The sequence below is a fragment of the Schistocerca nitens genome, chromosome 4, assembly GCF_023898315.1.
Source record: "Schistocerca nitens isolate TAMUIC-IGC-003100 chromosome 4, iqSchNite1.1, whole genome shotgun sequence".
Taxonomy (NCBI): domain Eukaryota; kingdom Metazoa; phylum Arthropoda; class Insecta; order Orthoptera; family Acrididae; genus Schistocerca; species Schistocerca nitens.
Window position 1 is genome coordinate 936,022,141 of NC_064617.1, and position 27,540 is coordinate 936,049,680.

Sequence of the window (27,540 nt, forward strand, 5' to 3'; positions counted from 1 at the left end):
GGATGAGCAGCGGCGGCGCCCACCCACTAGAAGGCGGATGACGGGCAATGTCCAGGTCACGCAGGTCAAGACCCCAGCAGGCGTGCAGAGTGATGGCGGCCTCCGCGCCCCATCAGCGTGGCCTCAGAAGTTGGCAGTGCAGTTGACAGCAGTAGCGTCCTTCCAGCTGGACTGGTGACTCCGTAGGCGACCAGAACCCGCTAGGCGCGTCGAGGGTCGACCTCCATAGCCTCCCCTCACACTGGATAGCTGCAACTGACTCAAGGGCTGAGACTACGCACTAGGCAGTCGGCAATCACCAGTGACACATTCGTTAACGAGGGTTGGGTATTTATGATGGCGCGTTCCGTGCGCTCTGTGGCGGTGGGGATGTCTGTGACGTCGCGTTTCCTGTTTTTTCCGTTGTTTACACCTCTGATAGTGACTTCAGACTTTCGCAACTCCACATTTCGGAGGCTGTTTTCTATTGCCTCAACACCAGAACACTTAATGTTGCGTTGTACTTAGTTTTCTCACGAGATTCTGCTTTGTCACGAGTGAACAAAGTAAGAGAATATGGACTATCAGACCAATTGAGTAACTGGATTGAAGAGTTCCTTGATAACAGAACGCAGCATGTCATTCTCAATGGAGAGAAGTCTTCCGAAGTAAGAGCGATTTCAGGTGTGCCGCAAGGGAGTGTCGTAGGACCGTTGTTATTCACAATATATATAAATGACCTTTTGGATAACATCGGAAGTTCACTGAGGCTTTTTGCGGATGATGCTGTAATAAGTATCAGTGACCTTGTCGATAACATCGGAAGCTCACTGAGGCTTTTTGCAGATGATGCTGTAGTATATCGTGAGGTTGTAACAATAGAAAATTGTACTGAAATGCAGGAGGATCTGCAACGAACGGACGCATGATGCAGGGAATGGCAAGTGAATCTCAATGTAGAGAAGTGTAATGTGCTGCGAATACATAGAATGGAAGATCTTTTATTATTTGGCTACAATATAGCATTTCAGCAACTGGAAGCAGTCAATTCCATAAATTATCTGGGAGTAGGCATTAGGAGTGATTTAAAATGGAATGACCATATAAAATTAACCGTCGGTAAAGCAGATGCCAAACTGAGATTCATTGGAAGAATCCTAAGGAAATGCAATCCGAAAACAAAAGAAGGAGGTTATAGTACACTTGCTCGCCCACTGCTTGAATATTGCTCACCGGTGTGGGATCCCTACAAGATAGGGTTTATAGAAGAGACAGAGAAGATCCAACGGAGAGCATCGCGCTTCGTTACAGGATCATTTAGTAATCGCGAAAGCGTTACGGAGGTGATGGATAAACTCCAGTGGAAGACTCTGCAAGAGAGACGCTCAGTAGCTCGGTGCAGGCTTTTGTTGAAGTTTCGAGAACATACCTTCACCGAGTAGTCAAGCAGTATATTGCTCCCTCCTACGTATATCTCGCCAAGAGACCATGAGGTTAAAATCAGAGAGATTAGAGCCCACACAGAGGCATACCGACAATCTTTCTTTCCACGAACAATACGAGACTGGAGTAGAGGGGAGAACCGATAGAGGTACTCAAAGTACCCTCCGCCACAAACCGTCAGGTGGCTTGCAGAGTAGGGATGTAGATGAAGATGTAGATATGACAGTATCTCTCGGCTTCCATGATTATGCTTCGCTCGCAGAATTGGACGCTCAGTCATTCTCCTATGCTGCGATAGCTTTCGTGTTTTCCGCAATTCGCTCAGCGTTTCCTTCTAGCTGGCAGTCTGCTGGTCGTTGACGCAGGCGGTTCGCCTTCCCGGAGCTGCCAAGATAAAACTTCGACGAAATTTTAGTTTCCGGCGGGAGTACTATCCTGAGGCGTAACACTACTATGCTGTATTAGCACGCTTCATAATATTTTGCACAGTTTGAATGTGTATGTGGAGAAGTTATAGATGACTAGAAAGTAGTGCAGATCACTCCTGGTTATCATAAAGGTCTAATAATAATAATTTCGTGTCGTTCAGTGGCCTGGTGCAAATGTTTCAATTGGGCGCCACTTCGGCGACTTGCGTGCCCCTAACCTATCCCAATTATCCAACCGAGGATAAAGGACGTACAGTTTAACGTGCAATGCAAACCACTTGTAGTTTCTGGCGACTCCTCACATAGTTTAGAGATGAAGGCTGGATTTAAACAGAGACTAAACCGCTCATTAAAGATTGAAAGACTCACCACACGGGGAAGGAAGAGGGGGGGGGGGGGACTCGAAGGAATCGGAATGTTGCCCAAGTGGGCAAATCAACTTGTAAGACAAAAAAATGGTTCAATTGGCTCTGAGCACTATGGGACTTAACTGCTGTGGTCATCAGTCCCCTATAACTTAGAAATACTTAATCCTAACTAACCTAAGGATATCACAAACATCCATGCCCGAGGCAGGATTCGAACCTGCGACCGCAGCGGTCGCGCGTTTCCAGACTGTAGCGCCTAGAACCGCTCGGCCGCTCCGGCCGGCCTCGAAAGACAGAGGGAGACCTGTGGTAGGTCAAAGATGCTCACAAACCACAGAAATAACTGACGAGGAGGAGGAGATTAGTGTTTAACGTCCCGTCGACAACGAGGTCATTAGAGACGGAGCGCAAGCTCGGGTGAGGGAAGGATGGGGAAGGAAATCGGCCGTGCCCTTTCAAAGGAACCATCCCGGCATTTGCCTGAAGCAATTTAGGGAAGTCACGGAAAACCTAAATCAGGATGGCCGGAGGCGGGATTGAACCGTCGCCCTCCCGAATGCGAGTCCAGTGTGCTAACCACTGCGCCACCTCGCTCGGTAATAACTGATGAAAAACGAATAGGAGGACGAAAAGGCTGGTGTAGTAAGGGAGAAACAGATCAGCTGTCGCAGCACACGTTCTTCAGGCAGAAGGCAATCAGAGTATATCTGATGAGACTCAGGATCTGGCTGCCACGAGTGGATACTACGAAAAGCTGCGATAGAGTGCTAGAGATTATTGAACACGACAATAAGTTTAATCTGAAGGAGAAGGGGTGGAACTGAAGGGTACTTGGGTCCCGCCACTGGAAAAGATGTCTATCAGTCTTTCGCCCTGTGGCGACAGCAATAGTGGAAGTGTCTACCGACAATGACCAATTACGATCGAGTTTCGAAAACATGTGACTTCGCACCTTTGGGCGGGAACGCTCGTGAACTTCTGTCTGCAGTGGCAGTGGGCGAGGATGTGAATCGGACACCTTCACAGAAGCTCCGATTCACTTCGAAAACGCTCTCCACAGAATGGAACGAAACACTGAGTTTCTCGAGGAAATTCTTTCGACCACTGCATAATAGCTCGATTACTTTATTGAATAAGTATGGCATTTCCATCAGTGGAAGTTAATGTTTTACAATTTTCTTGACTATTGTGGACAGCAACATTACGCAAGGGTTACCAGTGACGTATGTGCCCGCACTCTGCCAGCGCGCTTAAGCAGGCAAATTACTTCCACGCTGCTCTTTATTAGCGCGGCCTCCCTTCCGACATGTGGCCCACTGTGGAGTAAGTGATTAAACAATTCCTCTGTCCATCGCGAGTACTACTTAGTAGTAACCAGAGAGCAGACGTCACGTACGAGGCACAAACATAGGCGCACTGACTGGAGTGTGGGCTCGACCGTCCGCACTACTGAGGGGCTATAATTAAAGCTTAACTACTTGAGCCAGTGTAGACGGAAAACTATTTACCGCATGGATGCCCAACTTTGTGAGAATGATGATCAGACTGTGCACTGCAGGATTTGCGCTGTTAGTAGTGTTAGCGCATGACTAGCCGTTAGGCACCGATACTACACTCATGCTCATAAATTAAGGATAATTGTAGAATGTGGTGCCACAGAAGGTGGCACTACACAAAACTGGCGCTAAAAGCATAGGCGCATTGGGAACACACACGACACAAATCTGTAAGTCCACGGTATTGGTTATAAGTTGAGAAAAACTTCCCGAAACACATGTGCTACAAAACGCTACTGTTTCCTGCGCATGTAGCCCGATATCAATATGGGATATGATCACTATGCACACGTACACAGTCCGCACAACGGATTGGCATACTCTGGATCAGGTGGTCGAGCAGCTGCTGGGGTATAGCCTCCCATTCTTGCACCAGTACCTGTCGGAGCTCCTGAAGTGTCGTAGGGGTTTGAAGACGTGCAGCGATACGTCGACCGAGAGCATCCCAGTCGTGCTAGATGGGGATTGGGTCTGGATAACAGACAGGCCACTCCATTCGCCTCATATCTTCTGCTTCAAAGTACTCCTCCACGATGGCAGCTCGGTGGGGCCGTGTGAAATCATCCGTCAGTAGGAAGGTGGGATCTACTGCACCCTGAAAAGGGGGACATACTGGTGCAAAAGGACGTCCCGATACACCTGAACTGTTACAGTTCCTCTGTCAAAGACATGCAGGAGTGTACGTGCACCAATTATAATCCCACCTCACACAATCAAACCACACAGGCCACTTTCAAGGACATTAAGGAGTTGGTATCTGGTTCCCGGTTCACGCCAGATGTAAACCCGGCGAGAATCACTGTTCAGACTATATCTGGACTCGTCCGTGAACATAACCTGGGACCTCTGTTCCAATGGACATATACTGTGTTCTTGACACCAGGCTTTGCAGGCTCTCCTGTGACCAGCGGTCAGTGGAACGGACCTTGCAGGTCTCCGGGCCACTAAACCATGTCTGTTCAGTAGTCTGTGCCCTGTGTGTCTGGAGGCAACTGTTTCAGTGGCTGCGGTAAGTTCCCGAGCAAGGTTACCTGTAGTACTCCGTGGCCGTCTGCGGGTACCGATGGTGAGATATTGGTCTTCTTGTGGTGTTGTACACTGTGGATGTCCCGTACTGTAGCGCCTGGACACGTTTCCTGTCTGGTGGAATCGTTGCCATAATCGTGAGATCACACTTTGTGGCACACGGAGGGCCCGTGCTACGACCTGCAGTGTTTGACCAGCCTCCAGTCGCCCTAGTATTCTACCCCTCAATGTGTGTTCTTTGAGCCATTTTCAACATACAGTCACCATTAGCATGTCTGAAAACGTCTGCACACTTACTCGCTGCACCGTACTCTGACATGCACCAACACATGTCTGCGTATGTGGACTGCTGCCAGCGCCACCGTGCGACGACCGCAAATCAAATGCACCACGTGGTCATACCCCGAGATGATTCAAACCCGCAAACCGCCTACCAGAGCATTGTTTCACCATGTATCAGCATTATACTTAATTTATGAGCATGAGTGTAGTAGAATCCGCGCAGGATACGGTGGCTGATGCGCAGTGAGCAATTTTCGTCCAAAGCACTGAGCGAATTCACTCGTTTGTTCGGAAGGGAAGGCTGAAATTGCCAGCTTTCGGCCGGTCAACGACGACGGAATCCAGGATCATGCCCTGAAATCTTTGACAAACGATTTTACAGAAAAAAATCCGTAAAAACACTCGTAGCTCTCTACGTCAGCTTCACGATGACGTGGCCATCATTTCGTTACTGTGATATTTGCGTTTAAGCAAGACACTGCCAGAAGTTCGAAATTGCTTACAAGAAAAAATAGGGGTCGCTATGATTTCGCGTTCGGTGTTTATTACTCAATATGTTGCTGGATACGGAATTTAGCTAACATACTGAATTTTTCTTTAGAATTGAGTGTGGTCTCTGTCACCAATCTTGAGAAAACGGATGAGATGTAGTACGCTCATTTGCGATCGCGCGCACCGATGATAAAACCAGGATGAAATATCCACAAGAATCCTCATATTTCTTAAACGGTTTGAGATATAGGAATGAGATTTTTTGAAATGTTAGCATGCAAAGGGGAGAGTATATTTCCGCGCGGTTATTACGCAAAAATTCATTATCTACGATATTATTCCACTAACTAGAGAGTATATAGATGAAAGAATGTAATTTACATAGGCCATCGATAGCTGGTGGAACGAGAAATGCCGTGAGTTTTGGAGCAACATATGTGAAGACATTACACGTTTATTTTTGTACCGAGGATATGCTTTTTCAGAAGCTATTGGCATTACTTTTCCTCAGTCCCTCAACAAACTTACTAAACCAATGTTTCAGAATTCTCTCGCAATTACATCTCCACAAAATGTTACTGCGTTGACATTTTGTAAGCTCCGCTGTCTTTTGGCAAAAGAATCAGATATTAACAAGGCAACAAGAGAAATGTAGGTTTTACACGAAGTTCGCCACTCATGAAGCTTCTCTGAAAGCTGCAAGTCGTTAACAACCCAGGCAAAAATAAATCGCTGCATCTGGTGCGTTTTCAGCGGAATTCTTTTTAGATACTAACCAAAGTCAAGAAGAATATAATTCCAATCCCAAAGAAAGCAGACGTTGACAGATGTGAAAATTACCGAACTATCAGTTTAATAAGCCACGGCTGCAAAATACTAACACGAATTCTTTACAAATGAATGGAAAAACTGGTCGAAGCCTACCTCGGGGAAGATCAGTTTGGATTCCGTAGAAATGCTGGAACACGTGAGGCAATACTGACCCTACGACTTATCTTAGAAAATAGATTAAAGAAAGGCAAACCTACGTTTCTAGCATTTGTAGACTTAGAAAAAGCTTTTGACAATGTTGTCTGGAAAACTCTCTTTCAAATTCTGAAGGTGGCAGGGGTAAAATACAGGGAGCGAAAGGCTATTTACAATTTGTACAGAAACCAGATAGCAGTTACAAGAGACGAAGGGCATGAAAGGGAAGCAGTGGTTGGGAAGGGAGTGAGAGAGGGTTGTAGCCTTTCCCCGATGTTATTCAATCTGTATATTGAGCAAGCAGTAAAGGAAACAAAAGAAAAATTTGGAGTAGGAATTAAAATCCATGGAGAAGAAATAAAAACTTTGAGGTTCGCCGATGGCATTGTAATTCTGTCAGAGACAGCAAAGGGCTTGGAAGAGCAGCTGAACGGAATGGACAGGGCCTTGAAAGGAGGATATAATATGAACATCAAGAAAAGCAAAACGAGAATAACGGAATGTATTCGAATCAAATCGGGTGCTGCTGAGGGAATCAGATTAGGAAATGAGACGCTTAAAGTAGTAAAGGAGTTTTGCTATTAGGGGAGCAAAATAACTGATGATGGTCGAAGTAGAGAGGATATAAAATGTAGACTGGCAATGGCAAGGAAAGCGTTTCTGAAGAAGAATTTGTTAACATCGAGTATAGATTTAAGTGTCAGAAAGTCGTTTCTGAAAGTATTTGTATGGAGTGTAGCCATGTATGGAAGTGAAACATGGATGATAAATAGTTTGAACAAGAAGAGAATAGAAGCTTTAGAAATGTGGTGCTACAGAAGAATGCTGAAGATTAGATGGGTAGATCACATAACTAATGAGGAGGTATTGAATAGGATTGGAGAGAAGAGAAATTTGTGGCGGAACTTGACTAGAAGAAGGGATCAGTTGGTAGGACATGTTATGAGGCATCAAGGGATCACCAATTTAGTATTGGAGGGCAGCGTGGAGGGTAAAAATCGTAGAGGGAGACCAAGAGACGAATACACTAAACTGATTCAGAAGGATGTAGGTTGCAGTAGGTACTGGGAGATGAAGAACCTTGTACAGGTTAGAGTAGCATGGAGAGCTGCATCAAACCATTGTCTTGACTGAAGACCACAACAACTAACCAAAGCAGAGGTGACAGTAGGTCTTCTTGAATGGTCACCAAGCAAGTGTGGGTGTGAATGGGCTCAACTTAATATTTATGAAGAAAGTGAGTGTAGCCTTCAGTTTAGAACGGCACTTCTTCTCCAGCGCTCGGCATTTCCCCTACAGCGCCCGTCCACAATCCCCACCAAACCACTCTACCCACTGCCAATTGCGCACTTACAGGCCATGGTATTTGGCATGCACCCTATGATGATATAGAGTTAAAAACAAGCATCAGTGTGCATTACAGTGGCAGAGAGTCAACATGGGTGTGGTCAAGATGAGCAAGGCTTTTCTCATTCGGCTGGCCGCACAGGGTAGCCGTGTGGTCTTAGGCGCCTTACCACGGTTCGTGCAGCTCCCCCCATTGGAGGTTCGAGTCCTCCCTCGGGCATGGGTGTGTGTGTTGTCCTTAGCGTAAGTTAGTTTAAGTTAGCTTAAGTAGAGTGTGAGCCTAGGGAGCGATGACCTCAGCAGTTTGGTCCTATAGGAACTTACCACAAATTTCCTATTTTCCATGAGGCTGCTTTATCAAAACAACGGCAATAGTGCTGCTGCTCTTCACGAATAGCGACGCATCAAAGGAATACAGAGAGGTCCTCTTTCGACTCTGAGCTTGAAAAACATAACTTGGAAGTTCGAATTAACTGGCGATTTGGGAACTGCTTCTGGCAGAGGCTGATGGACAATTGCAGCACAAATTATTGATGAAGTTACTGTTGGCGCGGGTGATGATGCTGGACGCAATGTGCTATCTTCAGGCAGCGCACGAGCAGTGTCACGACAGCTGGACATTTCATGGTCCACCGTTGTTTTGGGCGGCAGTAGAGCAATCTCTAGTGAGGTTCCAGGCTATTATGGATGCACATGGTCATCACATTGAGCAACGTTTGTAACAATCAACGTAACATGGTAGCAGTTAAGAAATGTTATAGTCTCATATGGAAATTAATATGCGTTTCTTTCGACGGTTTATTCATTATAGGGATTCCGCATCTGCTTACAAATCTTTCCATAAAGTATCATTGTTCAACGATAACATGGGAGCCCTCTCAAGTATATATTGGCCACGACATCTTGGTAGATGATTGTTGCAGTGTCTGTGTGTTTATGGGTTGCATTTTTTCATATGACTTGTCAAGCCAATGGCAGCACGGCATCTCTTGCCGCAATTGTCAAAAGTGTATCTGGCTGCTGAGGCAGGAGCAGTGGTAGCATTGCGAAGCTTTTTCTGCCTTAATCTGTCTAACAAGCCTTCATTATCCTTCGACATTCCAGATGATATATCATCACGCCACTCTGGTCTCATGCTAGCCCGTGCCTCCCACCTGTTTGTGTCGATTCCAAAGCTCTCCATATCTCGTTTATAGGAGTTCTTGAACCTCAATACAGGACGTCCTACAGGTCTTTTGGCTATAGAGATCTCTCCAAGCATCACCTCACGTGGTAATCTGTCAGGATCCATACGGTGGACGTGTCCCAGCCAGCGGAGTCGTCTGTGCTTCAAGATAGCTGAAATACTGCTGCAGTTAGTTTTAGATAGCACTGCTTCGTTGGTCACTCGGTCCTTCCACGTTACTCCGAGGATGGATCTCAGGCACCGCATGTGGAAAGCATTGAGGCGACGTTCTTGTTTGGCATTAATATGCTTTTCTTTCAACGGTTTATTCGTTATAGGTATTCCGCATCTGCTTACAAATCTTTCCATAAAGTTCCATTGTTCAACGATCGCATGGGAGCCCTCTCAAGTAGTGCCACCCTGTACTTTTCTTCGTGTGTCAGCCAACGTGTGGGTAATATCCATTCCCCTACACTCTCGCTTACTAGTGCCCAAGAAAAAAAGAGTGCAGGCTGTGAAGAGTGCAGAGGTCGCTAGCGGCTGTGGTGTGCTGTGTTGGCAGTGGTGGACGTGTACTCGGAGTGGTGCGGGCCCTGCCTCGGCATGGTGGGCACCCTCAAGAAGCTCAAGCTGGAGGTGGGCGGCGATCTACTCAACCTGGCCATCGTGAGTATCTACTGCCGTGTCAGCAGACACATGTCACCACGCTTCAGTTACGCCTGATGCACTGTATGTCTGTTGTTATGTTCTAAGCGGACCTCTGTGTCAATGAGACCAAATCTTTGGAGAAGCCTTACCCAGACCTTATATATAAAAAAAAAATATCTGAGTAACACAAGGCGCGTTTTTAAAGTAAGTACGATATTAAAATAAAATAAAAAACAAATGCAGTGTTAAAACAACTTTATTTTTATGTGCAAGCCTCAACCTTAACCTACTTTTCAACATAATTTCCAATCCGCAGCCCGTGGTCTAGTGGCTAACGCAGCTACCTCTGGATCACGGGGTCACGGGTTCGGGACCCGGCCGGTTGGGGATTTTCTCTGCTCGGGTATTGAGTGTTTGTGTTGTCCTCACCATTTTATCATCCGTGACAGTGGCTAGATTGGTGTGTGAAAAAAAAAATTGGACTGTGAAAAAATTGGGACTTTGTACGGGAACTGATGACCGCGCAGTTGAGCGCCCCACAAACCAAACATCATCATCATCATCATCATCAATATAATTTCCACATACATCAAGGCACTCATGATACCGTATGACCAGCTTCTGAAATCTATCTTCATGTAAATCTGCACCATGATTTTTTAACCAATATTGTACTGACGTTTTGACGACGTCATCTTCCTGATGGCATTGACCAGTGACGTGCTTCCTCAAGTGCAGAAACAAGTGACAGTCACTAGGGCCACTAGCTAGGGCTGTATGGAGGGTGATCACGTTCGCAACAACGCGATAGTAACTCAAGTGCGATGAATCATATGTAGACGTGCATTGTCGCGCAGCGAAACAATGCGTGTCTCGCTTTTTGTTTCTGATTGCACGGTACAATTTCTTTAAGATTTCACAATACCTGTTTGCACTAATTGCCATCTGCTGCAGAAAAACACCCTCTGTTTCTGGGTTGAACTTTTTCCTTGGAACTTCAGTTTCCTGGCTGATGTTGATTGCCTCCATTCCAAAAATGTAGTTTTGATTTCGGTATAACGCGAGCAAGCCATGTTTCATCACTGGTAACAATTCTGTCTAAATCTTATTCCCTTCGAAATACACTGAGATCAAAAGTCTTGCGATAGCCATATGCACATATAAAGATGGCGGGAGTATCGCGCAAACAAAATATAAGTGCATTGGCGGAGCAGTCATTTGTAATTAGGTGATTCATGTGAAAAGGTTTCCGAAGTGAATAAGGACTCACGACAGGAATTAACAGAGTTTGAACGCGGAATGTTAGTTGGAGCTAGCACATGGGACATTCCATTTCGGAAATCGTTAGGGAATTCAATATCCGAGATCCAGAGTGTCAAGAGTGTGTCGAGAATACCAAATTTCAGGCAACACTTCTCACTACGAACAACATAGTGGCCGACGGCTTCCCTTAACGATCGAGAATAGCGTCGTTTGCGTAGAGTTGTCAGTGCTAACAGACCAGCAACGCTGCGTGACATAACCGCAGAAATCAATGTGGGAGTAAGACGAACGTGTCCGTTCGGACAATGCGGAGAAATTTGGTATTAATGGGCTATGGTGACAGACAAACGACGCAAGTGCCTTTTCTAACAGCACGAACATCGTTTGCAGCGCCTCTCCTGGGCTCTTAACCATATCGGTTGGATCCTAGACGACTGGAAAACCGTGAACTGGTCCGATTAGTCCCGATTTCAGTTGGTAAGAGCTGATGATACGGTCCGAGTGTGGCGTAGACCACACGAAGCCTTGGACCAAGTTGTCAACAAACCACTGTGCAAGCTCGCGGTTGGATCCTAGACGACTGGAAAACCGTGAACTGGTCCGATTAGTCCCGATTTCAGTTGGTAAGAGCTGATGATACGGTCCGAGTGTGGCGTAGACCACACGAAGCCTTGGACCAAGTTGTCAACAAACCACTGTGCAAGCTCGTGGTGGCTCCGTAATGGTGTGGGCTGTGTGTACATGTAATGATCTGGATCCTCTGGTCCAACTGAACTGATAATTGACTGGTAATGGTTATGCTCGGCTACTTGGAAACCAATTGTTCCCAAACAACGAGTGGCCGAGCGGTTCTAGGCGCTTCAGTCTGGAACCGCGCGACCGCTACGGTCGCAGGTTCGAATCCTCCCTCGGGTTAGTTAGGTTTAAGTAGTTCTAAGTTCTAAGTTCTAGGGGACTCATGACCTCAGATGTTAAGTCCCATAGTGCTCAGAACAATTTGAACCATTTGAACCAAACAACGATGGAATTTTTAACGATCAATGCCTCATGTCACTGGGCCACAATTATTCGCAGTTGGTTTGAAGAACTTTCTGGACAATTCGAGCGAATGATTTGGCCACCCAGATCGCCCATAGAGCATTTATGGGACATAATCGAGAGGTCAGTTCCCGCACAAAATCCGGCACTGGCAACACCTTCGCAATTATGGACCGCCATAGAGGCAGCATAGCTCAATATTTCTACAAGGGACTTCCAAAGACCTGTTGAGTCTATGCCACGCCGAGTTGCTACACTGCGCACCGCGAAAGGAGGTCCGATACCATGTTAAGAGGCATCCCATTACTTTTGTCACCCCGGTGTAATACCTCTGGAGAAAAGTCATCGCACTGCCTCAACGATAGGTTTTATGCATTTCAGCCAGCATTTTTTTGAAACAAGCGTGTGGACAGCTTCCGACACTTTAAGGCTCCTGTTACAGTTTCATACGGAACACTTCTTGAAACGTGGGGAGACAGACATTACGATGAAATCGTGTAGAGTCAGTCTTCCCGAATTTTTTATGGAATTTCTGCACCAGTCATCAGTTATGATGGACGGTCGTCAACTTCGTTTCTCATCGTCCACATTTGTGCGTCCATCCTGAAATGCTCTAAAATATTTTCTATCCATTCTAGCGTTCATAGTGCTTTCTGCACACACCTCATTGAACGGTTCAAATGGCTCTGAGCACTATGGGACTTAACATCTATGGTCATCAGTCCCCTAGAACTTTTTTTTTCTTTTTTTTTTTTTTCATCAGTCTACTGACTGGTTTAATGCGGTCCGCCACGAATTCCTTTCCTGTGCTAGCCTCTTCATTTCAGAGTAGCACTTGCAACCTACGTCCTCAATTATTTGCTTGACGTATTCCAATCTCTGTCTTCCTCTACAGTTTTTGCCCTCTACAGCTCCCTCTAGTACCATGGAAGTCATTCCCTCATGTCTTAGCAGATGTCCTATCATCCTGTTCCGTCTCCTTATCAGTGTTTTCCACATATTCCTTTCCTCTCCGATTCTGCGTAGAACCTCCTCATTCCTTACCTTATCAGTCCACCTAATTTTCAACATTCGTCTATAGCACCACATCTCAAATGCTTCGATTTTCTTCTGTTCCGGTTTTCCCACAGTCCATGTTTCACTACCATACAATGCTGTACTCCAGACGTACATCCTCAGAAATTTCTTCCTCAAATTAAGGCCGGTATTTGATATTAGTAGACTTCTCTTGGCCAGAAATGCCTTTTTTGCCATAGCGAGTCTGCTTTTGATGTCCTCCTTGCTCCGTCCGTCATTGGTTATTTTACTGCCTAGGTAGCAGAATTCCTTAACTTCATTGACTTCGTGACCATCAATCCTGATGTTAAGTTTCTCGCTGTTCTCATTTCTACTACTTCTCATTACCTTCGTCTTTCTCCGATTTACTCTCAAACCATACTGTGTACTCATTAGACTGTTCATTCCGTTCAGCAGATCATTTAATTCTTCTTCACTTTCACTCAGGATAGCAATGTCATCAGCGAATCGTATCATTGATATCCTTTCACCTTGTATTTTAATTCCACTCCTGAACCTTTCTTTTATTTCCATCATTGCTTCCTCGATGTACAGATTGTAGAGTAGGGGCGAAAGGCTACAGCCTTGTCTTACACCCTTCTTAATACGAGCACTTCGTTCTTGATCGTCCACTCTTATTATTCCCTCTTGATTGTTGTACATATTGTATATGACCCGTCTCTCCCTATAGCTTACCCCTACTTTTTTCAGAATCTCGAACAGCTTGCACCATTTTATATTGTCGAACGCTTTTTCCAGGTCGACAAATCCTATGAAAGTGTCTTGATTTTTCTTTAGCCTTGCTTCCATTATTAGTCGTAACGTCAGAATTACCTCTCTCGTCCCTTTACTTTTCCTAAAGCCAAACTGATCGTCACCTAGCGCATTCTCAATTTTCTTTTCCATTCTTCTGTATATTATTCTTGTAAGCAGCTTCGATGCATGAGCTGTTAAGCTGATTGTGCGATAATTCTCGCACTTGTCAGCTCTTTCCGTCTTCGGAATTGTGGATGATGCTTTTCCGAAAGTCAGATGGTATATCGCCAGACTCATATATTCTACACACCAACGTGATTAGTCGTTTTGTTGCCACTTCCCCCAATGATTTTAGAAATTCTGATGGAATGTTATCTATCCCTTCTGCCTTATTTGACCGTAAGTCCTCCAAAGCTCTTTTAAATTCCGATTCTGATACTGGATTCCCTATCTCTTCTAAATCGACTCCTGTTTCTTTTTCTATCACATCAGACAAATCTTCACCCTCACAGAGGCTTTCAATGTATTCTTTCCACCTGTCTGCTCTCTCCTCTGCATTTAACAGTGGAATTCCCGTTGCACTCTTAATGTTACCACCGTTGCTTTTAATGTCACCAAAGGTTGTTTTGACTTTCCTGTATGCTGAGTCTGTCCTTCCGACAATCATATCATTTTTCCTGCAGCCATTTCGTCTTAGCTTCCCTGCACTTGCTATTTATTTCATTCCTCACCGACTTGTATTTCTGTATTCCTGATTTTCCCGGAACATGTTTGTACTTCCTCCTTTCATCAATCAACTGAAGTATTTCTTCTGTTACCCATGGTTTCTTCGCAGCTACCTTCTTTGTACCTATGTTTTCCTTCCCAACTTCTGTGATGGCCCTTTTTAGAGATGTCCATTCCTCTTCAACTGTACTGCCTACTGCGCTATTCCTTATTGCTGTATCTATAGCGTTAGAGAACTTCAAACGTATCTCGTCATTCCTTAGTACTTTCGTATCCCACTTCTTTGCGTATTGATTCTTCCTGACTAATGTCTTGAACTTCAGCCTACTCTTCATCACTACTATATTGTGATCTGAGTCTATATCTGCTCCTGGGTACGCCTTACAATCCAGTAATCTAATTGAAATCTTCCCGTATCTCCCGGCCTTTTCCAAGTATACCTCCTCCTCTTGTGATTCTTGAACAGGGTATTCGCTATTACTAGCTGAAACTTGTTACAGGACTCAATTAGTCTTTCTCCTCTTTCATTCCTTGTCCCAAGCCCATATTCTCCTGTAACCTTTTCTTTTACTCCTTCCCCTACAACTGCATTCCAGTCGCCCATGACTATTACAAAATGGTTCAAATGGCTCTGAGCACTATGGGACTCAACTGCTGAGGTTATTAGTCCCCTAGAACTTAGAACTAGTTAAACCTAACTAACCTAAGGACATCACAAACAGCCATGCCCGAGGCAGGATTCGAACCTGCGACCGTAGCGGTCCTGCGGTTCCAGACTGCAGCGCCTTTAACCGCACGACCACTTCGGCCGGCTTGACTATTACATTTTCGTCCCCCTTTACATACTGCATTAACCTTTCAATATCCTCATACACTTTCTCTATCTGTTCGTCTTCAGCTTGCGACGTCGGCATGTATACCTGAACTATCGTTGTCGGTGTTGGCCTGCTGTCGATTCTGATTAGAACAACCCGGTCACTGAACTGTTCACAGTAACACACCCTCTGCCCTACCTTCCTATTCGTAACGAATCCTACACCTGTTATACCATTTTCTGCTGCTGTTGATATTACCCGATACTCATCTGACCAGAAATCCTTGTCTTCCTTCCACATCACTTCACTGACCCCTACTATATCTAGATTGGTCCTTTGCATTTCCCTTTTCAGATTTTCTAGTTTCCCTACCACGTTCAAGCTTCTGACATTCCACGCCCCGACTCGTAGAACGTTATCCTTTCGTTGATTATTCAGTCTTTTTCTCATGGTAACCTCCCCCTTGGCAGTCCCCTCCCGGAGATCCGAATGGGGGACTATTCCGGAATCTTTTGCCAATGGAGATATCATCATGACACTTCTTGAATTACAGGCCACATGTCCTGCGGATACACGTTACGTGTCTTTAATGCAGTGGTTTCCATTGCCTTCTGCATCCTCATGTCGTTGATCATTGCTGATTCTTCCGCCTTTAGGGGCAATTTCCCACCCCTAGGACAAGAGAGTGCCCTGAATCTCTATCCGCTCCTCCGCCCTCTTTGACAAGGCCGTTGGCAGAATGAGGCTGACTTCTTATGCCGGAAGTCTTCGGCCGCCAATGCTGATTGTTTATCAAAATTTAGGCAGTGGGGGGGGATCGAACCCGGGACCGGTGACGTTTTTGATTATGAATCAAAGACGCTACCCCTAGACCACGGGTACATACCTAGAACTTAGAACTACTTAAACCTAACTAACCTAAGGACATCACATAACACCCAGTCATCACGAGGCAGAGAAAATCCCTGACCTTGCCGGGAATCGAACCCGGGAACCCGGGCGCGGGAAGCGAGAACGCTACCGCACTACCACGAGCTGCGGACACACCTCATTAATCTGCCGGCGAATTTCAGCTGCTTTCACGTCACTTGCATTTATGAAACGGATAATAGCGCGGATTTCACAACTGGCGGCGTTTTCTGTCGGCTGTGCCATTTAAACACATACGAATAAAAGTTTGTGCATGCGGAAGCTACCGTAATGGAATTTGTTTATTGGCAACAATTGAAGATACTTTGGGAGAATCAACAGTACGGCGATCACAAAGTTCCAATGTCATATTTCAAAACGGTACTTACTTTAAAAACGAGCCTCGTATAATGTTTTACTATGAAAATTTAAATCGAAAATAATGGTAAAAACCAAAACATAATAGCAAATAGATTACAGCTGTTTTGATGTTCATTTTCCATGTAATGGGGTTTTACATAAGACATCTGGAGAGTTGCATTTAACACTCATTGTCTAGTTTAGTTTTTGTATAGAATGTCTTGTTCCTTCAAATACCCTGAAGTATCATAATACCGTCACGATTGGACGCTACCGCAAACCTAGAAATAGTCGTGAACTTCAAAAGGCATTGAGAAGTACTTGAAACCTCTGTAGCAAAAAAGTAATATCGCGCAACGCGAAATTGGAACATTACAAAACATTTCTTTTACTGGAATCTGGTTCAGAGACTGTATCTGTTGGAGGGCAGTCTGAAGATGCCACATTCGAAAAAAACGAAAACGGAAAAATATATGATTCCGTACAAGAAAACTGAATTTGGACAAAGAGGAGAAAATTGATCTCTACACACAAATAGATACGAGTTATTTCATTAACACCGTGCGCAAGAGACACTTGAAATTCTATGGCTTTATTTACAAAATGGACAACAATAGGCTCACCAAAGGACTAATCAACACGAGTTCTAAGAAGGTCAAAACCAGAAACTAACGAAAGTCCTACAATGTATGAACATGGCAGCAGAAAATATAATAAATCGTTTGACGTTTGAACACTAATAACGAAGCACAGATACGCGTAGAAGCTTGGAAAGAAGACTAGCAAGAAGTAGTCAGAGGACTGGAAGAAAACTCATAGTAAATCCAGGAAGATGCTATGCGAAATCACAAAGCAGACACCATCAAACCAACTACTAAGTTCAAGCGCACTTCTTACGTGGACAAAATGAAGAAAAAGAAACAGATGATAGGTATCGGGAATGCAGGGATCAGAAGGACATCAAATCACACAACACGCCTGGACGCAAACCCCAGGCGCTTACGGATTATTCATGAAGGGACGACGAGGTCGCTGAAATAATCCGCCGGGAGAGGAGATCTCAGTGTCAGTTAAAGAAAGACTCTCTTCCATACTGCAAATACGATCCTCTCATGGTTGTAGACAGTGAAAGATTAAAAATGCACTGAACCCCAGCCCAGTAATCGATAAAAATTTGATGCAGTCGTCCTGATATAACAATGATCAGTAACTCTGAGCAAATCACGTCCTCACAGACATCGCTGTTGCCAGCGTTCACGATTTGACACCGTCTGCAATGAGAAACTTGCCAAACAATGGGGGTCTTGCAGGTAAGGTAACAGCCCTATGGATAAAGGCGTCTGTGTACATTGCCCGTGTGGTAGTATCTGACACCGGCCTTATCCCAGAAATGACTATGAAGAGCCTGAGACTTCATTCTTCGAGATTCCGACATTTACCTTAAAAAACTGTAATCACTGTGTCTGCATCACGTAAAAAGACTGTATGGCCTTTACAATGATATCATCACGGTTGCTTCAGATTTATGTCAAGTACTGAACGCATTAAAGGAATCAGTTCATGATTCATAGCTTATGGGATGAATCTCGTCTGCAATAAAGCACAGTGCGCTCAATATCTTACACGTTATTGTGTGGTGAGACTCTACTGCCTTACAGTGAGGAAATGGTGAAGTGGAAGACGTCATAAACCGTGCATGGATTTTTCATTTAGCTTTACAAGCCAACCAAGGAACTCTATTTCGGTCGGCCCAGAAAACTAGCTCGCAACCTGGATCGAGTCTTTCCCAACGCGGCCGGCCGATGTGGCCGTGCGGTTCTAGGCGCTTCGGTCCGGAACCGCGCTGCTGCTACGGTCGCAGGTTCGAATCCTGCCTCGGGCGTGGATGTGTGTGATGTCCTTAGGTTAGTTGGGTTTAAGTAGTTCTAAGTCCAGGGGACTGATGACCTCAGATGTCCCATAGTGCTTAGAGCCATTTGAACCGTTTTCCCAATGCGAATTCAAAATCGTACCATTCAAGGGCAGTCCCCTTATCGACTGAGCTATTCAAGCACGACTCGCGACCCAACATCGCAGCTTCGCTTCCACCTATGCCTCTCCTCTACTTTCCAGACGTCACGGAATCTCTCCTGCAAATCTTACCGGACTAGCAATTGATGAAATTGCGAAGAACTGGCTTAGCCACGATCTAGGGGGGTTGTTTCCACAGTAAATTTTACGCTCTAAAGCAGAGAGCCATAACCTAGTTACTGGTGTGATCGAGAGAACCAACCGTCCCGCACTGCCATATGTGTGACTGGATTCAGGACTTCTTTACAGACAGAACTCAAGATTCGCTCTTAATGGAACAAAATCGACAGTGGTAAAGGTAATATCCGGAGTATCCCAAGGCAGTGTGATAGGACCGCTACTCTACTTACGATGTATACAAGGGAAAATGCCGGAAGCTTGATGAGGCATTCGCAGACGATACCGTTGTCCTTAAGAAGATAGCAACGCCAGACGATTGCAGCGATTTACGAGAGGACCTGCACAAGATTGATGCGTAGTGCAGGGAGTGGTAATTCACTTTGAACGTAAATGTGAGATATTGCGCATACATAGGAGAAAAAAATTTCGCTACTGTACGAATTGCTGAAAACAGCATCTACCATAAAATATCTAGGAGTAAACATCCACAACGACCTTAGGTGAGTGGCCACATAAAATGAAGAAAGAGAAGATGCCAGGCTTAGAACCATAGAAAGAGACTTATAGTAATGTAACTGGAGCACGAAAGAAATGACTTACGAAACACTTGTTCGGCCGATTCTTGAGTATTATTTACCATTCTGGCACCTTATCAGATACGGCTAATAGAAGAGATAGAGAAGATCCAACGAAAAGCGGTACTAATCGTCACGGGATCGTTTAGTCGACACGAGAGCGTTGCAGAGATGCTCCATAATCTCCAGTGGCAGACGCTACAGGGAGGGTGGAGGGAGACGTTGCGCATCACGGAGTGGTTTACTATTGAAATTACGAGTCAAATGGCTTGCTGATTATTCACGTACATGTATAATTTTCTTACACTGAGTAACACCTGGAAGACATCTACCCTCAGGCTAGACAACACTACATACTCCATGATTGAAGAGACTGAACAGATCAGTTTCTACGGACGACAACCACCTTCAGCGAAGGGAGAGAAATGTGATCACTTCTCGCATAGGTAGACATCTAGCTGATGGTGACAGGAGATTCAAGATGCAAACTGCAAGACAGTTGCAAACAGTTTCTACAAGTGCTGCAACAATGGTGTACGTAAAATAAAGTCCAGACGCCCGCAGAAAAGACATGGTCACATGTTTGTTTGACGAATGAAAGAACCTATTGAAGATGCTGAAAAATCCGCACTGGAAGACGCTTGATGTTGATCGCCAACTGTCGAGAAAGGCTAAATCCAAAGTTTGAAGACACAGGATAAAGTGAGGAATCTATAAATATTCCTCAAGACCATACTTATCGCTCGCGTACCGACCGCGAGGACAAGATTAATCACAACCGACATAGGGGCACTTAAGCAATCATTCCTTCGGCATTTCATACGCAAATGGAACGGGAAGAAGCCCTAATAAATGATTTATTGGAAAGCACACTATTCCATGTATTTCACAATGATCTGAAGAGTTAAATATAGATGCAGATGAACAAGAAGCACACCCGAGCTATCTGAACTCAACCTAACAAAGAATTAGCATTTCATGTGAACGTGGCTGTGACTGAACGCCGGGTCATGTGCTCTGGAAGTGAAATAGACGTTCAGAAGAGACCGATGATGAAAGGTATTTCTTTCCGAACAAAACAGTTTTATATTATTTAGAGAAGAACGTTTGTGGTTCAAATTTAACGAAACAGCAAATAAGGTTCCCTTGAAGGAATTGGAAATTTACCGGGAGGAAAGGAGATTTGCAGCAGTCAACGAGAGGAAAGAAGGTCTGGAACAACCACAGCAGAACCCAGGCAGCCGGCTCGTAAGAGCTGCTCACAGCAGCCCGAACACTTTAGGAAGATGAAGCAGAAGATGAAACACCAAAGGTGCCTGCGTAACAGTAGAGGAACTCACCAACACCAAGAGAACGCTGCAGGATGTCTTCTGTGCTCATCATCATGATGCTTCTGACTACCTGCAACGAGGGTCTCTCACGGAGCGTCATGGAGCTGCAGTTCCGGAGACCCTGAACGGCCTCGGCAGGTAAGATACCGGGACTTGTCCTAGACTCTAGACTGTTGCAGAACCTGTAGAAAGAGAAGATCACACCAGCCGCTTGAGCATGATAAGGAACACCATTAGCCCATCTGTGCATGAATCTCTGTCTCCTGGACTCCACTTTCCGTATGGTGCAGACGAACACAACCTGCGGAGTAGGGTGCTTGTGTGGAAAAGAAATACTGGAAAAAGCCTTCTTTTCTCTTTTACACTCCTGGAAATGGAAAAAAGAACACATTGATACCGGTGTGTCAGACCCACCATACTTGCTCCGGACACTGCGAGAGGGCTGTACAAGCAATGATCACACGCACGGCACAGCGGACACACCAGGAACCGCGGTGTTGGCCGTCGAATGGCGCTAGCTGCGCAGCATTTGTGCACCGCCGCCGTCAGTGTCAGCCAGTTTGCCGTGGCATACGGAGCTCCATCGCAGTCTTTAACACTGGTAGCATGCCGCGACAGCGTGGACGTGAACCGTATGTGCAGTTGACGGACTTTGAGCGAGGGCGTATAGTGGGCATGCGGGAGGCCGGGTGGACGTACCGACGAATTGCTCAACACGTGGGGCGTGAGGTCTCCACAGTACATCGATGTTGTCGCCAGTGGTCGGCGGTAGGTGCACGTGCCCGTCGACCTGGGACCGGACCGCAGTGACGCACGGATGCACGCCAAGACCGTAGGATCCTACGCAGTGCCGTAGGGGACCGCACCGCCACTTCCCAGCAAATTAGGGGCACTGTTGCTCCTGGGGTATCGGCGAGGACCATTCGCAACCGTCTCCATGAAGCTGGGCTACGGTCCCGCACACCGTTAGGCCGTCTTCCGCTCACGCCCCAACATCGTGCAGCCCGCCTCCAGTGGTGTCGCGACAGGCGTGAATGGAGGGACGAATGGAGACGTGTCGTCTTCAGCGATGAGAGTCGCTTCTGCCTTGGTGCCAATGATGGTCGTATGCGTGTTTGGCGCCGTGCAGGTGAGCGCCACAATGACTGCATACGACCGAGGGACACAGGGCCAACACCCGGCATCATGGTGTGGGGAGCGATCTCCTACACTGGCCGTACACCACTGGTGATCGTCGAGGGGACACTGAATAGTGCACGGTAAATCCAAACCGTCATCGAACCCATCGTTCTACCATTCCTAGACCGGCAAGGGAACTTGCTGTTCCAACAGGACAATGCACGTCCGCATGTATCCCGTGCTACCCAACGTGCTCTAGAAGGTGTAAGTCAACTACCCTGGCCAGCAAGATCTCCGGATCTGTCCCCCATTGAGCATGTTTGGGACTGGATGAAGCGTCGTCTCACGCGGTCTGCACGTCCAGCACGAACGCTGGTCCAACTGAGGCGCCAGGTGGAAATGGCATGGCAAGCCGTTCCACAGGACAACATCCAGCATCTCTACGATCGTCTCCATGGGACATTGCTGCGAAAGGTGGATATACACTGTACTAGTGCCGACATTGTGCATGCTCTGTTGCCTGTGTCTATGTGCCTGGGGTTCTGTCAGTGTGATCATGTGATGTATCTGACCCCAGGAATGTGTCAATAAAGTTTCCCCTTCCTGAGACAATGAATTCACGGTGTTCTTATTTCAATTTCCAGGAGTGTATAATGGAACATCTGTTGGGACTGACTTTGGCACTGATGTTTTCAAACATATTTCATTGATAATAAAAAAAATGGGATAGCATCTTGAGGACGTCTGAAACTCAAACTAGGGAAGTTTTACTACAGTGGAGTGCTAGCGCATCTAGGGTTTATTACTGAATAACGTATTCAGGGAATACCGTTCGTAGGTTGCATTTTCAGTTGACACAGGAGATAAGACATTTTTATGCATGTTTGTTTTCTTACAGGCTAAGGCGGACGGTATCGAATGTCTGAAACGCTTCCGGAATAAGAGCGAACCCACGTGGATGTTTATCGGGGTAAGTATGCGTTTTCTTCCTTTCCTTACTAATTTTTCACATCAGTCGCTACATGAATTTATGCTTAGCCTTTACATCACACTGACTGGAACTGATAATGACAACTAGCAAAACAGCAAGTCGCAATTTAATTTAATTGCCGATCGTTCCTCTACTAGTACGCTTTAAGGGTTCTGACGTTTGTTTTCATCCAAGAGTATCTGGCATTATTTTCTTATTTCGTTTCAGAACATTTGCATCAGGGAAGGTCTGTCCTTGATCCTTCTTGAAATTAAATAATTGTTGTTGTTGTGGTCTTCAGTCCAGAGACTAGTTTGATGCAGCTCTCCATGCTACTCTATCCTGTGCGAGCTTCTTCATCTCCTAGTACCTACTGCAACCTACATCATTCAGAATATGTTTAGTGTATTCATCTCTTGGTCTCCCTCTACGATTTTTACCCTCCAGGCTTCCCTCCAATACTAAACTGGTGATCCCTTGATGTCTCAGAATATGCCCTACCAACCGATCCCTTCTTCTAGTCAAGTAGTACCACAAACTCCTCTTCTCTCCAATTCTATTCAATACCTCCTCATTAGTTATGTGATCTAACCATCTAATCTCCAGCATTCTTCTGTAGCACCACATTTCGAAAGCTTCTATTCTCTTCTTGTCTAAACTATTTATCGTCCACGTTTCACTTCCAAGCATGGCACACTCTCTTGGTCTCCCTCTACGATTTTTACCCTCCAGGCTTCCCTCCAATACTAAACTGGTGATCCCTTGATGTCTCAGAATATGCCCTACCAACCGATCCCTTCTTCTAGTCAAGTAGTACCACAAACTCCTCTTCTCTCCAATTCTATTCAATACCTCCTCATTAGTTATGTGATCTAACCATCTAATCTCCAGCATTCTTCTGTAGCACCACATTTCGAAAGCTTCTATTCTCTTCTTGTCTAAACTATTTATCGTCCACGTTTCACTTCCAAGCATGGCTACACTCCATACAATATTTTCAGAAACGATTTCCTGACACTTAAATCTATACTCGATGTTATCAAATTTCTCTTCTTCAGAAACGCTTTCCTTGCCATTGCCAGTCTACATTTTATATCCTCTCTACTTCGACCATAATCAGTTATTTTGCTCCCCAAATAGCAAAACTCCTTTACTACTTTAAGCGTCTCATTTCCTAATCTAATTCCCACAGTATTACCCGATTTAATTCGACTACATTCCATTATCCTCGTTTTGCTTTTGTTGATGTTCATCTTATATCCTCTTTTCAAGACACTGTCCATTCCGTTCAACTGCTCTTCCAGGTCCTTTGCTGTCTCTGACAGAATTATAATGTTATCGGCGAACCTCAAAGTTTTTATTTCTTCACCATGGGTTTTAATTTAATTAAATAATTATATTACGCAAATTCTCACTATCGCATTATTGTCACCATCGAGTTCATCATTGAACACATGTTTATGGAGAGACTACACATTGGCAACTCGTCTTAATGCCCATCTCGAAACAGTTGAAGTGATATTCCGAAATTAGCCATCCGTCATGATTCTTACAAGATTCCTTCTTAGTGGAAAACAGTAGGGCAGGAAAGGCTCTGCGTTGGGTTTGCTGACCAGCCACGAAATGTCAGGAGACAGCGCCTCGTGGTGCGTCAGTGACAAGGGGTCTTATTTTATTCGAAGTTACCAGCATTCAGTGCCGTTGGCCACCCACTTTGACTTTCATAACTTATCTGCGCATCACGTAGCAGGGGCTCAGGGTGCCTATAAAACTTCAGTTCTTACACAAGGGTGACGTCGAGTGCGACCATGAATCCTCAACAGGGCCATAGCTATTTTCGATATACTGAACCGCAAGAGGGACAGTACATTTTAAGACAGCACCGTGAATATATCTGAACTCCACTGATGTATCTGGCTACACTTTCTGCTGCATATAAATTATCTTTCATCAGTAACATCATGTCCGAAATTTCTTTTCTTTGTAGTTGACATGAACATTGTGATAAACACTAAGTCATATTTAGTTAGAAAGAAATTGTCGTTTATATTACTGAATGATGTCTAACCTTTCCGATGGTATTCAGTTAAAAAAAATTTTAATATGCAGTTTAGTAGCTGCGAGAGGTACCAACCCAACATTTGTATGAGTACATGCAGACGGCAAAGGTCGATGGTGCTAAATTCTTGGGATAAAACTGAATAGTACCAAAATTCAGGCACTGCTAAAACGTTTAGGCAAATCTTAGTTTCCATTGTGACTGTTCTGAGACGCGGTTGATATAAAAATAATGAACCTGGCTTACTCTGCTTACTTTCGTTTCATAATGTCATAGTACGATATCACATTTTGGAGTGACTGTTCAAGCCAAGCTCTGTTTTCCGGGTGAAAAATATGTTATAAGAATTATTTGCAAAGTAAATACAAGAAAATCTTGCAGAAGCATGTTCAAGGAAACGGACGTCTTAACCACTGCTTCTCGACACATTTATTCCCTAATGAAATATATCGTATGTAATATTGCTCCATTTCTGTGGCTATATTGTCCATACTCGCTGCACAATTATTTGAGGTATTCCAGACCCATCTTTGTAAGTGCTAAAAATGCTGTTATTTGACCATACACGTTACATTTCATTAGTTTAAAACTTCAAAGTGTAATTTTTGTCTGGTTTTCGCTTGCATTTGGATGTGTCTTATGCATGCACAAGTAGGTCGAAAACACCACTGCGAAACGCAGGAAAATGTGCATGATGACACTTCCGGACGTAGGTGGAACTCGGACAAAACTTCTGCTAGTGACTATGTTTCAAATAAACAAAACGAAACGGGGATGGTAAGATAAATACCCATTTTTAGTAGTTGCAAAGACGGATACGAATTACCTTAAATAAATAAGAAATACGAGGGTTGGAACTTAAATAGTGACAACTATTTATTCACAACCGATACAAAAGAGTTACATGTTTGCACCTGTTACTGTCCTTCAAAGTAGTCGCCAGCGTTGTGTAGAAGCCGTTGCCAGCGATGTGGAAGGCATAGTATACCGTTAGCAGAGCCTGTTCTGTTGATGGTGCGAATGGAGAGGTCTACTGCCTGTCGAATCTCTGGAACCGTTTTTCGGAATCAAATCAAAGTCACAAGGAATTAAGGTTGGGGAGTTTGGTGGATGTTACAATACTTCCCAGTCCCATCGACCGAACAGAGCAGCCACAGCTTGCACTGTATGCGCCCGCGCATTGTCGTGCAAAATGATGGGTGGGTTGCGCAGAAAGTGTCGCCGCTTCTTTCGCAAAGCTGGTCGCAGGTGATGCTTCAGAGCCCCAGTATGGTGAAAGTTATGGTGATTCACGTGTACGACTGTGATGGTGTTACCCTAACGCATCACGTTCCTCCACGGCATACCGTCAGTGCACAGTACTACTGTTCCTTTTTGGAGCATCACCTGCGACCAGGACTGGGTAGCCTTTGCAACATTTTTGTTCTACATAGTTGCCCTCCTGTACCCGGCAGGGTAGCCGAGAGTGTCAACGCGCTGCTTCATGGACTCGGGTTGGCGCGCCAGCCCCGCATCGAATGTGCCTGGCCGACTAACGACGAGGGCCAGTGTGCTGGCCAGCCTGAATGTGGTTTTTAGGTGGTTTTCTACATCCCGCTAGGTGAATACCGGGCTGGTCCCCACGTTCCGCCTCAGTTACACGACTCACAGACATTTAAAACACGTTTGCACTATTCCATTGATTACACTAGACACATACAGTTGGGTTACACACATTCCGTCCTGGGGGGTACGGAATGGCGACAGGAAGGGCATCTGGCCACCCCTTAAAATTACCACGCCAAATCCGGTTAACCATAACAGCAGACCCCGCAAGTTGGGATTAATGCTTGGAAAGAGAGAGATAGTTGCCCTCCTGTCTGTTACGTATGAGTAAACAATATTTATTGTAAAATAGAAATTTTCGGTGTATAATTCAAATTTTATTCGAAAATAGTCGATTTGTAATGTGAAACAGAGTGATGATGCATTAAAAACGGATAAAAAACTACAGATGTATCACATAGTGCTAGAAAACACAATTTCCTAAATAAAAAGGTAATATACAGGATGGTCCATTGTTAGTGACCGGGCCAAATATCTCACGAAATAAGGGTTAAACGAAAAAACTACAAAGAACGAAACTCGTCTAGCTTGAAGGGGAAAACCAGATGGCGCTATGGTTGGCCCGCTAGATGGCGCTGCCATAGGTCAAACTGATATCTACTGCGTTTTTTTTAATAGGAACCCCCATTTTTATTACATATTCGTGTAGTACGTAAAGAAATATGAATGTTTTAGTTCGCTTTGTGATAGATGGCGCTGTAATAGTCACAAACGTATAAGTACGAGGTATCACGTAACATTCCGCCAGTGCGGACGGTATTTGCTTCGTGATACATTACCCGTGGTAAATTCGACGTTTACCAATTGCGGAAAAGGTAGATATCGTATTGATGTATGGCTATTGTGATCAAAATGCCCAACGGGCGTGTGCTATGTATGCTGCTCGGTATCACGGACAACATCATCCAAGTGTGCGGACCGTTCGCAGGATAGTTACGCCACTTAAGGAAACAGGAAGTGTTCAGCCACGTGTGAAACGTCAACCACGACCTGCAACAAATGATGATGCCCAAGTAGGTGTCTTAGCTGCTGTCGTGGCTAATCCGCACATCAGTATCAGACAAATTG

At 45.1% G+C, this 27,540-nt stretch overlaps 1 protein-coding gene across 1 annotated transcript in view; it reads left to right on the plus strand.

Annotated features, from left to right (window-relative positions):
- Nucleotides 1-27,540, plus strand: part of LOC126252693 (uncharacterized) — a 191,561-nt gene that overhangs the window by 50,842 nt on the left and 113,179 nt on the right. The window contains exons 3-4 of the mRNA XM_049953597.1: nt 9,615-9,718; nt 22,737-22,808. Of these exons, the coding sequence (XP_049809554.1) occupies nt 9,615-9,718; nt 22,737-22,808 (176 nt within the window). The remainder of the gene's footprint in view (nt 1-9,614; nt 9,719-22,736; nt 22,809-27,540) is intronic.